Raw genomic sequence first — 17,945 nt, forward strand, 5'->3', positions numbered from 1 at the left:
TGTTCAGCATTAATAGAACTGGGGAGAGTTTTCTTCCTATTTATCCTCACTTTCAAATATATATTGAATACACACCTTGAGATAGCAAGAGATTATTAAAAGAAGAATGTTCTGTGTTTTGAGATTTTCAAAAGGTTTGACAATCAAGTGTGATGTCAGAAGTTTTGTTACCTTATGGTTTTAATGAATTTTAGGTAATATTTTCAAGTAAATATGGTATAATACATGTAATAATGTTGGCATAAGAAATGAGCTTAATTTTAATAGTGTCTGCTTGTTTATTTAATCATGCTAAAGATTGAGAAAGTAAATCCTTTATTTTCTGCAGTTTATAGTCTCACGTATGAGTTTTTGACTTAAGAGCTTTGACAGATGGGATAAAGGAAAAAAGTCAAACTGAGCAGTGGGTGCTTTGGTGGGATTAAGAGGATCGTTGGGGGGATAAAACAATCCTTCCCCCAGGAACAGTAGGGGGGGAACCTCAGAGGCTGAAAGTGACTGAGAGGATGGGCACATCATGGTGTCTTTGGAGGATTTTCTTGGGATTGACGAGAGTAATTTAGCAGTGACCCTGCTTTTCTCGCAATCTGCTCAGCTTAGATGTTCATGTCGGTAGGCCGAGGTTGTTGGCAGCAAGATCATCACTGAGCTTGATAAGGCAAATGGCAGCAATTGCTTTTGCTCCTTTTGACCTGTGGAGATTTCCTAATTGGGAGATAAAGCCTAGGGGCATTAAGGATGCTGAAATTTCATCACAGGAGATATGCAAACAATGTAGCAAACAAATCATCTCTGGCTAGGGTTCTTCTTCTTTCTTTCTTTTTTTTAAATTATGTAGGTTTTAGTCATAAGAAAAGTGAGTTTTTGCTCTTGAGTTTTAAAAAGTTGGGGGGGTTTGGGCTTCGCTGGTAGCGCAGTGGTTGAGAGTCCGCCTGCCGATGCAGGGGACACGGGTTCGTGCCCCGGTCCGGGAAGATCCCACATGCCGTAGAGCAGCTGGGCCCGTGAGCCATGGCTGCTGAGCCTGCGCGTCCGGAGCCTGTGGTCCGCTACCGGAGAGGCCACAATAGTGAGAGGCCCGCGTACCGGGGAAAAAAAAAAAAAGTTGGGTTTCAAATTTAAGGCTGGGACAAGATTGTGTGAAATTTTACATTTTAATGTAGCAGTGGTTTTAGTTCTGCAGTATGTTCACCTTTAAAAATTGTATGTATCTAGATGACAGAAATTTGAAAATTAATCAGCCAAATGATATGGTGTTACTAATATGCTTTAGTTTATATTTAAAATATAAAGTGCTGAAAATAAATGCTCATTTTTGTTGCCGAAAGAATAGTTTTACATTTTATAATTATGGTGAGTGTAGAAAAAAGAGGAAAAAGTATCCAGCTTAGGATACAACAGAACAATGCAGGGCATGCAGTTATTTTAGTCATCTAATATGTCAGCATTCAAGAATCTGAACCGATTGTTTAAAAAAAATCTTGTACTTTGTTTCTTTTGTTGCTCATTTCCAACTTTGTCATCTGTCAGAATGCAAAAAAAAATTATCCTTCTATAACCATTGACAGGATAACACAAAAGCTGTCTCCAGGTCGATATTTTGCAGCAATATTTTTAACATATGAACAGTAGTTTTTATAATTTCACCTTGGTGCTCAACCATTTATTATCGTATCAGAAGCATGTCAGTAATTCCTTTCTAAATGTCTGCTTCTTTTAGCGCTGAGACCCACATCAAGGGCTTCACACTGAACGATGCTGCCAACAGCCGCCTCATCATAACGCAAGTTAGGCGGGATTATTTGAAAGGTATGTCACAATGCTTGACCTTTACGTCACATTAATGCCTCTGCAGATTTTTCTTGTAACGCCCTTCGAATACTTGGATAAAGGAGTCCATTTAGCAAATTACCTGCTTATCAAGAGCCTTTTGTGGTAGCTGAGAGACATAAATTACTGTACATGCATTTATAATACAGCTTGAATATGAATGTACTTGTCATTTGACCACTTAGTCCAGTTTCCATTCCATTTAACACAAGATGGGTTTTCTTAAGATGAATCACAGCTCTTCAGACATGCAAAATTTGTGTTGCAGAAGGAGAGAAAGTACAGGCTTTCAAGTGCGTTAAAATTCACAGCACAAGTCATTTTGCTCTGGAAATTAACATACTTTAGAGCATCTGAAACAATTCCCAGCAGTTGTTTCTTGCATATTGTGTTGGTTGTATGTGAGTTAGCAAATGAGTTAAATTGAGTGTTAAATGTGTGGGATTGTGCACCAAGTGATTATAATATTGATTTTTAAAACTTAATCTAATACTTCTTTAATAGTTCGTAATACCAACAGCAGTAAGATACAGTGTTTGTTTGGAGTTTCGAGTTTCGAGCTTTTGAATTAAGAGGATAACATCAGAAAAATGTGGAGATGACTTTGGGGAGGGTTGGGATGAGGCCATTTGTTTGGTAGAGGCTGTTTATGGGTTTGCAGAGGAATGGATTTGGATCGGATAGTCTTATGAATGAGCTCCCAAGGGGAAAAATGATGAATCTCTTAAATTTAGATAAGCATCTTTTCACATTTAATTTTACATTTGAATTTTAGTTGATACAGTAACACCATGGTTTTGCCGATACAACAACAGACACTTAGGAACTCTTTAAGGAAGGTTGAAACAGCTCTTTAACCGTTAAATATGTTGCCTAGTTTTTTCCTCACTCTGTATATACTCCTCACTTGCATGCTTATAAAATAATATCACATCTCTGAAAGTTGCTGTCTAATTGTGCGGCTTTAATGTTGCCTGTAATGCCTAGAGGTATTGGTCTTTGGATGTCTTCCTAACTGGTTAAGACTGAGTATGTAAGTGATCATTTCTGCCTATGCGGAATTGCTGCCTCAGTATTCTGCAAGGCAGGACCAGCCTGTTAGAGACAGCTTCAGTCATAATTGAGTGTTGTAGGGCTTGCTATTAAAACTTTAAAAGCTTTCATTTCCTTTGCAATAGAAGAGGCTTTTTGGCAAGTAGATATTTAAAAACAGTTTTTTTCTACTTTTTGAAATTTTATTTTTTGGCCACGACACGCAGCATGTGGGATCTTAGTTCCCTGACCAGGGATCGAACCTGCGCCCCCTGCAGTGGAAGTGCAGAGTCTTAACCATTGGACCTCCAAGGAAGTCCCTGATAAACAATTTTAAAACATTGAAAAATTAAACTTGCTCCCATATAAATAAGTTCATTTTTATAAATGACATTTTGTAGACATGGAGATCAGAATAAAACACTTTTTTAATTTCAAGGAGTTAATTTTTGAGCTGAATCTAATCAGTGTTTAACTTGACTGGTATCCCACTTGTATGTTAGGTACCCTGTGAAGACAACAAGAAACTATGATGTAATTTCACATCTGTTTTCAGCTGTTCACCTGGAGGTTGGTTGAGAGTAGAAGCTATGAACCCACCTCCCAGTGCCTCGCCACGGACTAACCTACTGTGGTCATTGTCAAGGACGGGAATGCTGTTGGCACTATCCGCATCTCCTTATTTTGTTCCATGGCTGACTAGAGCTCCCAATTAAAAAAAAAAAATTCAGGTTGCTTTTTCTCAATTCCATCTAAAGCAGGAAGAAAAATAAAGCCAGTTCAAATGCTGTTCTGGAATATTAATAGCTGATACATCACACTGTTGCAGTATAATCAATATTACTAGTAAATTAGGTGACAGTGTGATAAGGACTCGGGGAGGGGTGTGGATGGATACTGCTTTTGGTGTCCCAAAGCAGTAAATCATGAACTGTCCAGAAGTCCAGCCCTGTATGGGAATATGATTTCGGTTCCAAGGTCCCATGCTCCCTTTGGATAGACATAAAGTGATCTCTTCTCCTCTATCCTCCACTCTTTCACACACACATGCACCCATAGATGCAGGCTCTGGGGTGGTTAGATTCTTGGGTTGGTGTCTTAACAGTATGACCTTGGGGAAATTATTTAAATTATCTGTGCCTCAGTTTCCCACATATAAATTTGTTACTTACCTCAGAGGGTAGTTGTGAGTGTGACTGCTTAATACTGTGTCTGGCATGTAGTAAGTGCTCAACAAATGTAGTAAAAGCTCAGTAAATGCGCGTTACTATCATCACCATTGTTATCTTATTTTTGTTGCTATTTGATCGTGGGAAGATCCTCCTGGCTGACAATATTCTTGGCTAATAAAAATATTCCATATTATCTGTGTATGACCACCAGTTAAGATTTTATCAAGTTTATTTTCTATAGATAATATTATTAAAGTAGTATAAATAACATTTTTTGTTTCCTGTATGTTCGTGTGTATTTATAAAATTTTATTGAATATGCCTTCTAAACTGCCTATTTTCCCTTTTCCCCATTTGAGAATCACTGGTTTAGAATGTAGATTTGGAGTAATAATAAATTGTTTATTCAGTAATAAATACTTAAATTCATGATGTCTTTTACTGTATCACTTTTAATAGAGTGTTTATTACCCTTTCCCCATTCTTCTGTTAAAGATAGACTGTTATTTGGAAAGCTGCTTTGAGGGTCTTAGTTCTGTGTAGGTTACACTGCTTTAATTTCTATAGAGCCATGAAGTTTTCTTTGGTAGCAGTGATTGTTGTGCTAAGTATTGCAATTTCCCTGCAGTCCATCATTTTATTTAATATAATGATTTTGCTACCCTGGCACTTAAATCAGTAAATCAGAAGGATATTCCATATATATCCATAATCACATACTTGTAAGTATGATACTTTAAAAAAAAAAAAAAAAAGAAAGAAACTCCTGAGGGGTTTCTCCCTGGGAATCTGGTGAGCTTTATTTTTTCCGAAAAATCAGTGTAAGAAAATATCTGCAAGATATGTAATCGTGTAAAATAAATTTGTTAGTCTGTAAGTTGAGTGTTCCAGTTTGGCTGCTCTTCTTGTATGATCAGTCCTTTTTGGATTAGAAGGCGACATTGTTTTCAAGAAAGAATCTTTGCGGTATTAGAAGATTTTGATAATCATGAATCTTTTGAGTGTAGTAAAATCTGGGAAGGTATGAATGTGGGTAGAGGTTACATATTTTTGGAAGGCCTTTAATTTTTAAAATTTTTCCTTATTTATATTTCTCTGAACTTGTCAACTTCTTTGAAATTAGTCACTAAATGTTATCCCTGAATGGAATCCACATTCTGTCAGTAACATCTGCATTTTCTCTGTAACTTAAAGAAGAAATTTCTCTGGTCTCTGATATCTTACAGTCAAATAAATCTTTATTTTTTTTTTAGGTTTCTCATAAAGTATTAATATTTTCTGTAATATAGAATAAATTATTCATAGCTTTTTGTGTATAGTCATTTTGTGCTCATATTTAAAAGCTAGTTTTCAAAACACATTAAAGTCAGTACGGTTCATATAAAAAAAGCTCTGTCACCTGCTCTTCTATTGTAGACGCTCTAACAACACTAAAAACAGCCTTGGATCTGGAGCAGATACCTTCTAGGATAGCAGTGACCCGCCTTATTCAGGCATGTGCCTTGAAGGGTGATACAGAAAGCATACAAGACATTCAGAAGTTGGTAAATGGACTCGAAGATTCAATTGGACTTTCCCATATGGTTTTCATCAATAACATTGCTTTGGCACAAATAAAGAAGTGAGTATTTTCGAGCTTTCTTTTTCTCCATTGGATACTGGAAGGAACGTTATCTCAAATCCCACCTTTTGTAAAACTAGGGTATTAGAAGCCGTATCAACTACAGAGGAAGTATCGATGCCAGTTGCTGATTATTCTGTAGCTATCAGGGAATAATTATATGTTAACAAAATATGTTTTAGCTTTAAATTAAATCTTAAATCAACATTTATCAAAATTTGCAAATTCATAAAACTTGCTTCACGGTTGGTAACTTTTCTCATTCATACATTCCAGGCCCTTATTGAAACACTTGGTTGCAAAAGTGAAAAATAAGTTCATTTGAATGTTAGCAACACTTGAAGGTGACACTCTACCAGTACATAGTGAAATGGAAGGCCTAGCAAGCTTGTTAAAAATACACGTTTCCATCTTCTCCTACCCATCCACCTGTGTCAACACACATCCACACAAAGGGAGGTATTTAGAGATGATTCTCATACCACCATTTCTAGATTCCTTGTTGAGGATCACTACTGTAGAAGTAAATAAGAACTTGATTTTTATTAACCTCACTAGCAAAGTTAAAGATTCATGGGGGTAATAATGGAATTGACATTTTTCATGCTTTTAGGAAAAAATGTTCTTTAGCAGTTAATCCTACATACATTTAATGGGTTGTGATACGAAAATGTCATGTTGGTTTTTACAGGGCTTTTTGTTCCTCTTTCTTTGGGCAGAGAAGAGGTTTTGTTTTGTTTTTCACCCTTTTAAAACTATTTCCCCAAATAGAACTTTAAATTTTTCCTTTAATAAGAAAATGTGATTATTTTAAGTTAGAAGATCCAAAAAATTATCCAAGTCTTTGTTGCTGCACACGGGCTTTCTCTAGTGTGGCAAGCAGGGGCTACTTAGTTGCGGTGCGCAGGCTTCTCATTGCGGTGGCTTCTCTTGTTGCAGAGCATGGGCTCTAGGCGCACGGGCTTCAGTAGTTGTGGCACGCGGGCTTCAGTAGTTGTGGCTCACAGGCTGTAGAGCACAGGCTTAGTAGTTGTGGCGAACGGGCTTAGTTGCTCGGCGGCATGTGGGATCTTCCCGGCCCAGGGCTCGAACCCATGTCCCCTGCATTGGCAGGCAGATTCTTAACCACTGCGCCACCAGGAAGCCCCTGGATGAAATTTTAAATGTTACCATATAAACAGAGTTTTATATGAGGCTGAGAATATGTTTTTATTCACTATTAAATAATTCTCTAACTAAAACCCATAAGAAAACTTTATTGTAATGGTGTACTCATTTTTAGAGAATTCTTGTTTCAGGTAATAATTCCAACATAAAATTGATTATTTGGATTTCGAGTGCCATATCATAACTGTAAAGTATCAATTAAAGAGCATCTTAACCAAAAAGATAGTCATAAAGATAATTTTTTATCATAACTTGCTACATAAGGCCATGTAATTAATTTTTTAAAATAAAAAGTGTGAAGATACTTTTTTCTGAGAATTTTAGTATAAATTGAATATTTTTCAAATGTTATGTATTACCTGACAAAAACAAATTGTAGTGACTGTGGGTTGAGAGACATGAAAATATACCTTTTGAAGACATCATCAGCATTTTTAAGAATCCTAAGATATAATACATTATCTTTACTTCATGCACTAGTGACCAGTTGCAGATTATAATGCCAGAGTTATATAGCATTTAAACAAGTTTTCATTTTACATTCCAAACAGCTGCAGAATCAAGTCTTTGAGATACAATAATTTTTTAAGTTATTGTCTTTAATTCTTCTCTATATAGTTGTTTGATCTTGTCTCTAGAGCAGTTTTTTAAAATAAGCAGCTACTTCAGTTACTGTAGCATAAAGCACCCAGTGATTGCTTGTGCCACCTAAATGTGATTGGGTTCAACTTGCATAGTGTTTTTTATCTGGTTAATTGTAAATATATTTCCTTTTTTTCCTAAAGTGCTTGCATGTGTGAATCCCAAAGTACTCATACTGAAACTGCCTGCAATATTAATACTAAAAGCAAATATTTCCTTATAATTTATTTTACTTTCTTTTACAGTAGTAACATAGATGGTGCAATAGAAAACATTGAAAATATGCTTACTTCAGGGAACCAAACCATGGAACTTCAGTACTTTGGCTTGGCATACTTATTCCGAAAAGTCATAGAGGAACGGTTGGAACCAGCACTTGAAAAGAGTAAGTTAGCTGTTCTAGCCAAAGAGCACAGAAGCACTTTTTCTCTCTAGTGAGTCTGGACTGACTTTCTTTGGTGGATGAGTTAGTTATACCACTGTTTAAATGAAAGATTTTTCTTACCTGTCATTTTTTTCAGTAAGCATCATGGCGGAGAGATTGGCCAATCAGTTTGCAATTTACAAACCTGTCACCGATCTTTTCCTTCAGCTTGTGGATGCAGGCAAGGTGGATGATGCCAGAGCTCTCCTACAGGTAATGACCCACCACACATGGAGCAGTGGGGCTTGTGGCTTGTGAGAAGTCAGTTAAGAAATTACTAGACTTAGGTGTGTGGTAGAATACCGGAAATGAAGTGTGGTGCTGCCTGCACATTTAAATTTGAACGTGAATCAAGGTTACATGACCGGGACTGGATTGTAAGTTACAGGTTGCTGGTTTTAAAGATGCCAAATCAGACTAGAAATGTCTTTAGATTTAAGTGGGGGTGGGGGAAGACATGTTTTGCCAAAATGATTTAAAGACAAATGTTTCTGTGCAGATAGGTAATGCAAAACAATTCCTTTGATTTCCTAGTTTAATTTCTCTAACGCTGCTCTATAAATACTGTGCATCACCATGGCAACACAGTTTGCAAACAAAAAGTAGGAAATGTTTGCTTTTCAAGTACAGCTTCTCTTGAATACTCAAACATTCTCAGTGCCTTATTCAAGATTTATTAAGAATTTGCTTTCTATTCACTTGTGTGTCACAGACACATTAAATGACAAATGCAGGTCTCTGTGGCCCGCACTCTCTGTTAAATTAGCAATCTTCAGGGAAGGAGACAACTGCATTCATGCCATTTTAACAGCACTAAATATAAAGCAGCGCGCCACCAGTGGGTGATCGTAGCTGCCACTGTTAATGTACACAAACAGGCACCGCCGGGGAGCCCCTTCCCAGCAGGTGGCAGTCAAACAGTCACCGTGATCCCGCCAACGGCTGTGTTTGTATAGACTCCCTGTGTCAAATTGAGGCCTGGGACCAATTTCTGGTAGTAAATAGTATTATATTCACTTAACGTTTTTGCAAGCTGCAGCACCTCTTAAGTAGTAGATAGGGAAGGTAAAACTGTACTCATTTGCTGGAACTCTGCTTTTGATCCTTAAAGTTCATCTAGTTTGACAGTAGAATCCAAGTCATTTTTAAAAGGAATTCCTGAGAAATTTCTCTGTGTTAACATTTTTGTAAAACGTGTAAATTGGCACTGCCTCTAAGGCTTTTTTACTTTTGTTCCTGGAAAGAGAGAAATGCTAGTTAGTTGAGAATTTTCTTGATTGGTTTGGTATGTTTACCTTTTTTTTTCCTTAAAAAAATTTTTTGTTTTAAACAGAAAAGGCAATTTATGATGGGGATTTCAGGAATCTTTTCATTGTTTTGTTGCCTTTAGTATTACAAGTTTTATCTTGAAAAGAATAAATTCTAATGCTTTATGTTTGTGTGTACATACCTAAGTGTACCCACTCAGGGTATATGCATGTCTAGCTGGACGTGTGATAGTATTCATTCAGCTTTAACACATCATTGTGATAGCTCCTTAGGAAGTCACACTTGATATTTCATTTACCAGCTTGTTGATCAAGGCTCTTCCTAGCGAGCAGTCCAGAGTGGGAGACAGTGGGGATGTGGCAGCCGCCTTCAGAGCTGCATGTACCCACAGTGGCCTGTCTAGGGCTCTTGGCAACAGCCGAGCGTTGCTGCAACAGCTGTCTTTTCATTTTTATCCCTTCAGTAGACTGAGGTTTCAGATGATAAACCCTTTACCCATTCTTTACCTGCTTGTCAAACAGTAAAAGATTATTCTTGCTGTAGTGAAGAATACTTTATTCACAGATGTCGAAAGCATCAGTTTATAGTGTAAATGTTCTGTGTGTCCCCAAAAGTTCTTTTTATACTAGTCATTTTAGTATTGACAGTGTTTTAAAGCTTTGAAAGAGCAATGTGCTTTTAGAAACTTAAGAGAATGACATCTGTGATGAGTGTAAACTAAAATAATGTCTTGCCATATTTGATTTTACTATAGCATCTAAGATGGGATAGACACTTGATTTATCTGGTCTGTCATATAAACTTTTTTTTTTTTTTTTGAGTTTAACTTTTGTCTCTTTCTCAAGCACTGGCTGTCTATCGCAATGAAAGCCTTTTATAAAATAGAGAGATTGAAATCAGTCCTTTTGTATGCGTAAGTGTAGGTAATTATACTTTAAAGAGAACTTGCTTTGTACATTTTAATTTTTATAAAGAAACGAGCAGTTATCTCCCTGACACCTTATTAAATGTATAATTAACCTTATGATCCCTAGCTCACTTGTGAATGCTTGGCAGTATAATTGGAGGGGAATAGTGTTTCTTTTTTCCCTCTTTCTTTGCAGTCCTAAACCTCATTCTGTGGTTGTGGAAGCGTTGGTTGAATTTTTCCCTTTGCTTTTTAAACAGACCTTACACTTGCAGCGCCAAGGACAACATGCATGAAAGCCTGGCCTAGCTTGCACTTGGTTTTCTTTTTTCTTGCCTTAAAAAACATTGGTCGACTGTTAGACCTTCCTGTTGGTAATGATACATTACTGTATTATTGTGAACTTTCTTAACTGGAAATATTCACCTTGGTCTACTTGTTTATCAAAAACCTTCACTTACCAAATAATGTTTCAATTTTTAGAGATGTGGTGCAATTGCTGAACAAACCCCAATTTTCTTGGTGTACTGTATTAGGAATTCTCGGAGATCGGGAAAGGTACGGTGCTATTGTACTTGCTGACAAATCAATAATGCTATGAGCTAGTCTTGTTCAGAGGTATTGAATATCATGTAAGAGCTTGTCAGTTCAGGACGTTTTCTAAAAATACTATAGAGATTGAACACTTGCTGGCCTGTGCTTGTTTACTTCTTTAGATGTTGATGCAGAGTCAGTTCTGGCTCCTTGGTTGTATTGGAAATGCAGAACAAGTTCATACAGTGAATTCTCTATCCTTGTAGTTATGCATTGAGCCCCAAGAAAGGGCCCTTAGAAATGTAAGAAACAAATCCCGTTGCTTGGGTCACTGGGTAAGTTTCACAGTGCAGAAGCACTGCTGAGGGAGACACCTACTGCAGAGTGTCTCCTGTCAGGTGGCTCAGGTAGAAACCATGAGGTAGATGAACCCGTTAGCTTTAAAACTGGTATGTGCCACGGATTCATGTTCAGTTTGTACAGTAACCTTATTTACACTAAAAGGTATGTGTGTATGTGTGAAACAGAACCAAGTCTTATTTTTGATGTTTAAAAAAAAAAGAATAAAAGCATATTTCAAAATTTTTTTTTTTAGATTTGATTTTTCATGGTGAGTGGGCACCAGAAACCCTGTTCTTAGTTTATTTGGGCATATTATGAAGTTTTAAACTGAGCACCAATTGTAATGTTTGTTTTATGTGAAACATTTAGGTTGTTTACAACTCTGGGAGGTCTAGTTTTCCTTAATTTTCACATACTTCCCCCATACATACACACACTTTAAAAAATAATTTACCTAATTGCACTTTTTATCTCTGACTCATGTATTTATTTACAACAAACATCATTTAGAAAATATTTAGTTGTCCTTTTTTTTCCTTTCAAAGAGACTGTATAAAATGGTGTAGTATTTGCAGATAACCTACCACACATCACCTGTATACTTTAAATAATCTCTAGATTACTTATAATACCCAATACAATGTGAATGCTATGTAAGTATTTGGTGGTACACAGCAAATTCAATGTTTACTTTTTTGGACTTTCTGGATTTTTTTTTTTTGGTCCGTGGTTGGTTGAATCTACAGATTCAGAACCCACTGGATACAGGGGGCCGAGTGTACTAAGATATACAAAAGGGAAAATAGTCCATTAAATTGAATAGGCAGTTCTGTTGCTGTTGTCAGGTTTTTTTGGTATAATGTCCATATATCAGTGTTTTATTTCACTGTTCTTTTGAGTCATGGTAATGTTACCTATATTTAATTTTCTAGGCACCAACTGTGAAGTCTTTGTTAGAATTGATTCCTGAATTAACTGAAAAGGAAGAAGCATACACTTCCATCATGAAAAGCTATGGTAATAAGTTTAATCTGACTTCATTATTTAAGTGATTTAAATATTTGTAGTATAGTCAACTAAGTCTTCAGCTCAAAGGCAGTAATCCTAAATATCAGATAATTGCTTATGGTACAAAATTTATTTAGCCTTAGGATATGTTTTAAAATTGTATTTAAGAAAAATATGAAATTATTCATGTAGTGTTAACATAAAGTATCTCTGAGCATCTTTTGAGGGGCCCTGATTTGTTGAGTAAGATCCCAGGTTCCTGGAAGGACTTAGAAGTCCACTTGGCTGTACACATTGGGAACCAATCCAGTCTCTCTAAGATGTTACGGAAAAACCTGTATGAACTTTTTGACCAACCTAATACAATGTAAAATGGGTACATATTTGAGACTGCCACTTGACTTGCCTGTTTACTCCTTCAGTGGTCTACCTACTCCTTTGAAATAACAATCACCTTAATTGAAAAGTGAGCCCCAAGGTTTTACCTGCAGTCACAACTGAAATTCTAGTCTTTTAAGCAGTTTCCTCCCTGATCGCCAGGCAATCACACATGAAAGGGAACCAGTCTAAAGTTTCCTCAGTAATCAAGATAAATGTTAGCATTTGTAAATTATGATCACCTGTCCATCTGACACCCACTGATTTGCTCACTTTTTAATGGGTAAGTAAAGAGTTGCTTTGTCGATTTTATTGTTGGCAGGACACCAGACTGAGCAATCAGAATTCTCCATTTTTCTACCCTTATGAGTGGAACATGATATATTTCAAAATAGTGCTATAATCATAAAGTTTCATTTGAGGAATTGGCAGACATTGAGTAATAACTAAGATGAAGTAGTGTAAAACAGCATAAAATTACTATTAAATTGTGTAATCCCACTTGGGAATTGGGAGGGAGAAGAGCAGGGAGATCAGGAAGTTTTAGTAAAAGGGAAGATATTAAAATTTTTGCAAATCAGCCACAAGTAGAAAGCCAGCTGAAGTTAGCTCCTAGGCTACTTCATCATCCAGTTAAGTGAAGTATTAGTGTAACTTGTATAGATGTATGTAGATTTTTTAATGTATATTAATAATGTATATAAAATTTTTTTTGGTCATTGTAGCTAACTGTATTCCTCATTTGCTTATTTTAGGATAGGAGAATATATTGAAAGTCTTTTTTTTTTTAACATCTTTATTGGAGTATAACTGCTTTACAATGGTGTGTTAGTTTCTGCTTTATAACAAAGTGAATCAGTTATACATATACATATGTTCCCATATCTCTTCCCTCTTGCGTGTCCCTCCCTCCCACCCTCCCTTATTGAAAGTCTTTTGGTGGTGTTTAGCTGCTGATCTTGATGTTGATGTAGATACAGACTTCCACATAATTTATTTTACACACTCCTCACCACAGAAGTCCCTGGATTAGCTTAATTTCAAAGTGTGGTTTTAAGCAGAAAAAGATTGAATGGTGTATGCTTACTTTATGATTGAAGACTTCAGTTTGTGGTCACTTTAACTAGCATGGGTCTTTAAAATAACTATTTGTCATTTTCCTTCTCTTTCATAGCGGGTGATGCTGAATGAGAGGTGTGGGGAAGGAAGGGCGGAGCTTGTAGATTATGAATGCTGAAGGTAGTTAAGTATTCCTTTGCTTTGGGATAAAGGGATCCAGGAGTCCCTGAATGGCTAAGTGTTTTGGGAAAAGAAGAAGATAAATTGGCTTTATCTGTGATTAATATCTTTTTCTCTAGTCTTGGACAGTGATGTCGCATCTGCTAAAGCACTATATGAAAATTTGACTGCGAAGGATGTAAAATTGAATGATCTGTTTCTAAAGCGTTATGCAGTTTTGCTGAAGAATGCTGGAGAGTCTGTCCCTTTCACTGAACCCCCTGTGAGTATTTCTTAATTAAGAGGGAAAAAAAATACCTCTAAAGATTTGTGTGTGCTTCATAATAATGTGTAAAGAATAAGTTGAATACTTAATTACATGAGGATTAGATCTCTGTGAAGGATCCTCCAGAGAGGGCTTTGGGAACTGAACAGTCATGCCATGGGTTTGGCTGCAGGAGAACGTAGCCCTCTGGGGCTGAGGTTTAAAATACAAGGTCAGTCTGAGACCTTCAACTGTAGGTATGAATTTATCAAATGTCCTTGGGGCAGTTCCCTCTTCATTTCAACTTGAAATAGGGTTTAATGGCCTGTATTTCAATAGCTAAGCATATTATGTCACTGTTAATTACTTGTTCATTTCCATTTTAAGTAAGTTGGGTTTTCTCTCTTTATCTAGGATTTTTTTAAATTGAAATATAATTGACAACATTGTATTAGTTACAGCTATACAACATAATAACTCAATATTTGTATATATAGCAGAATGATCACCACAATAAGCCCAGTTAACATCTGCCACCATACATAGTCACAAAAGAAAAATTTTTTTCTTGTGATGAAAACTTTCAAGATCTGCTCTCCCAGCTGTTTTCAAATATGCAATCCAGTATTAACCATAGTCACTGTGCTGTACATTGTATCCCCTTGAGTTACCCATTGTATAACTGGAAATTTGTGCTGTTTGAACCTCTTTACCCATCTTCCTCCTCCTCAAACCTGCCTCCACCAGCCTCAGGCAACCACTGATCTGTTCTCTGTATCCATGAGCTCGGTTCTGTTTGTTTGTGTTTTTCAGATTCCAGATATAAATGAAATCATACAGTGTTTATCTTTTTCTGTCTGACATATTTCACTTAGCATAATACCATCAAGGTCCATCCATGTTGCAGATGACAAGATTTCATTCTTTTTATGGCTGGATAATATTCCTGTGTGTGTGTGTGAGTGTGTGACATTTTCTTTATCCTTCATCCATTGATGGACACTTAGATTGTTTCCATGTCTTGGCTATTGTAAATGCTGCAGTGAACCTGAGGGAGCATATATCTTTTTTGAATTAGTGTTTTCATTTTCTTTGGATGAATACCCAAAAGTGGAATTGCTAGATCATATGTTAGTTTTATTTTTAATTTTTCGAGGAACCTCCATACTGTTCTCTGTAGTGGCTGCACCATTTACATTCCCACCAACAGTGCACAAGGGCTCCTTTTTCTCCAAATCTTCGCTAACATTTGTTATTCCTAGTCTTTTTGATAATAGATATTCTAACAGGTGTGAAGTGATATCTCACTGTGTTTTTTAATTGTATTTCCCTGATTATCAGTGATGTTGAGCAACTTTTCGTGTACTAGTTGGCCATCTGTAGTTCTTCTTTGGCCACATGTCTGTTCAGTTCCCCTGTTGCTATTGAGTTATATAAATTCTTTGTATATTTTGACTATTAACCCCATATCAGCTATATATGTTTACAAATATTTTCTCCCATTCAGTAGGTTGCCTAGGAAATTTTGTTTTATTTACTTTGCTTTGTTTAATAAGAAATCATGAGTGCAAAATTCCTTTTTATTGTTTCATTGAACTGAAAGTCACCTAAAACATGTTTATTTCAAACCCCTCAACCTTCCATACCCAAGTGTAAATACCTGCATGCACTTGCCCATGCACACACACAGCAGAGGCTCCTGGTGCCTTAATTCTCAGTTGGGGGCCCTTGAACTGGTGATTTCATGAAATAGAGAAGAGTGCTGAAGCTTGAGGAGACTGCAGCCGCTGTGGGCCCAGCAGTCTTTGCTACCAGTTTGCAGTACTTTATGTTTTTAAGTTTTGTACCATCACCTCTTGCTGGTAACTTTTTTTTTTTTTTTTTTTTTTTTTTGCGGTACGCGGGCCTCTCACTGCTGTGGCCTCTCCCGTAGCAGAGCACAGGCTCCAGACGCGCAGGCCATGGCCCACGGGTCCAGCCGCTCTGCGGCATGTGGGATCCTCCCGGACTGGGGCACAAACCCGTGTCCCCTGCATCGGCAGGCGGACTCTCAACCACTGCACCACCAGGGTAGCCCCGCTGGTAACTTTTATCTGTAACTTTCCTCCCTTTATTTTTCCTCTACAGGAAAGCTTTGAATTTTATGCAAAGCAGCTAAAAGAGTCAAAGGAAAACCCTTTGTGAAGCAAGCCGGCACTACTTTGTTTTGTGTGTATTTGTGATTCTGTGTCTAAATTGTTACTTTTTAAATGTATTTGAGAGGACAAAATAAACAAATGAAAAGTTACTTTGTTTATGTACTTTTATTTATTCGTAATATATGATAATATTTAACATCTTATTGACAATAACTGTGTATACTAAGTCACTAGACTTCTTTGGGTTTTGCCTACAATATAAATCAATGGCATTTTCCTTGAGGCTCCTGGTGTAAGAAGCCATAGTTTTTCAGGGTTCTTCTCCCATTTGACTTTTCAGATTCCTGGCTCTATTTCATTTATTATTTTCATAAAAAGATTGTTCCTTTAGTTAAGACTTGCTTGTCAATATTGTTTATCTGAAAAATTTTGGAGCTGGACAAAATGATGCTTAGTGGGCTTTCTAATGCTTAATATTCTGTGAAGTAACAATTCTTTATTAGTGTAAAGCCCTGCGTACTTTTCCAGTTTTGTAAAATGTTGGCGCCAGAAGGCATCTCAGGAGTCATCAAATCCAGCACTCTTCATTTCCCAGTGAGAAGCTAAGACCCAAAGAGACTTGTTTGGTCAGGGTGCTCCCTCCATGCCTTCCCTTCTACCACGGAGGCTCCCACAAACCTCTGTTCACTGAAGTCTCCAAAACTGCATCTGAGTGTGAGTTTGATCATGAAGTAAGAGCAATGCATTTCCTTCATCTTGGTTTCAGGTCTTCATCAGCACAAGCTACACCCTACACTGGACTTGTTACTTCATACTGCATATCAATGAATATGTGAGTAAGTATATGAAGGAGTGAAACCTCTGTATTCAGTTTTATCAAAGTTATCCTCAAATTGGCCTTCATGCCTGTTAATATCTATACTGTAAATAGTTACTATAAAAGAATTTAAGATAGGTAGTCAAGACAGTTTACCATCTTAATATAATGTTAATCTATTTGGGGATTATATTATTTAAAAAGTTGAAAATGCTTTGTGTGAGAGTTATCCCCACTTTGGTGTATCCCTTGTTCATTTGAAATTGGTGATTAGCTACTGTTTTGGTTTCAGTGAGGTTACTTGGTTCCCACCATTTACGTGAAGGGAGACCTTGCCTTGGGGAGTAAGCCAGCCTCACACTGTTTATGCTGCTAACCTGTGTCTTATGGGATCAACCATTCTGCATCTACAGCCTGCAGATGGCGTGAGAGGGAGGGTAGATGGAGGGAAGCCAAAAAATAAATGTCATCGTGGCATCAACCATGCTTCATCTCTGTTTTGTAGAGTTAGACCTAAGGAATCGGGCTCGGCCAGTGCCGAGTCCCAGCCTAGAGGACTTAGTAAAGCTTTCCTCTGTGTACTCCTCAGGTGCAGGACCTGTACGTGTTGTTTTGACACTACTGATTTGCCATGAGCCTCACTCTATTAGGGATTCCACTGAAGCAGGTTTATATTTTGTAGTTATGCCAACCATAAGATAGTTGAGCTAAATTTTATTGATAGTCATTGAATTAGGTCTCTAAGATGAGGAACGACCTTGGGGCATAAACTGGACCTCCCAGTTATCTTTAGGGAAGCTCAGAGTACAATCTCATTTGCATGAAGTGACTCCAAGCCAGCCTTGTATATGGACTCTGGTAAAATGTGGGTCTAGTGCAGAGGAAATAGATATAAATCCCTCGATGAGCTTTCTACTGCTTAATAACATTTCTAGCATTCTGAACAGCAGGCTGGACCATTCAATATATTACATATATTAAAGAACTATCAAGTCATGCATCTGTAGCACTGTATTGGCTTCCTGTTTTGAATGTAAATATTTAACATGTAATCATTGTATATTCTAGGTGAGCTTATGAATGCTTTCTAAATATCTAATAGCAAAATTGAAATAAATAGAAATATAAACACAATTATAGCAGCACTCAATGGTACCTTTTAGATTCAAATTATAAGCAAA

At 36.9% G+C, this 17,945-nt stretch overlaps 1 protein-coding gene across 2 annotated transcripts in view; it reads left to right on the forward strand.

The window, feature by feature from the left end:
- Nucleotides 1–16,096, forward strand: part of LRPPRC (leucine rich pentatricopeptide repeat containing) — a 104,389-nt gene extending 88,293 nt beyond the window's left edge. Inside the window, exons 31-38 of one of the 2 annotated variants that reach the window (XM_027113244.1) lie at nucleotides 1,721–1,809; nucleotides 5,451–5,655; nucleotides 7,710–7,849; nucleotides 7,986–8,101; nucleotides 10,548–10,622; nucleotides 11,873–11,957; nucleotides 13,685–13,827; nucleotides 15,937–16,096. In XM_027113244.1, coding sequence (XP_026969045.1) covers nucleotides 1,721–1,809; nucleotides 5,451–5,655; nucleotides 7,710–7,849; nucleotides 7,986–8,101; nucleotides 10,548–10,622; nucleotides 11,873–11,957; nucleotides 13,685–13,827; nucleotides 15,937–15,993 — 910 coding nt within the window. In that variant the 3' untranslated portion in view covers nucleotides 15,994–16,096. The remainder of the gene's footprint in view (nucleotides 1–1,720; nucleotides 1,810–5,450; nucleotides 5,656–7,709; nucleotides 7,850–7,985; nucleotides 8,102–10,547; nucleotides 10,623–11,872; nucleotides 11,958–13,684; nucleotides 13,828–15,936) is intronic. The other variant, XM_027113245.1, reaches the window with a different exon arrangement.
- The last annotated feature ends 1,849 nt before the right edge of the window (nucleotides 16,097–17,945 follow it).

Source organism: Aethalodelphis obliquidens, unplaced genomic scaffold (genome assembly GCF_003676395.1).
Source record: "Aethalodelphis obliquidens isolate GAN/ISIS:26980383/991018 unplaced genomic scaffold, ASM367639v1 scaffold12, whole genome shotgun sequence".
NCBI classification, from domain to species: domain Eukaryota; kingdom Metazoa; phylum Chordata; class Mammalia; order Artiodactyla; family Delphinidae; genus Aethalodelphis; species Aethalodelphis obliquidens.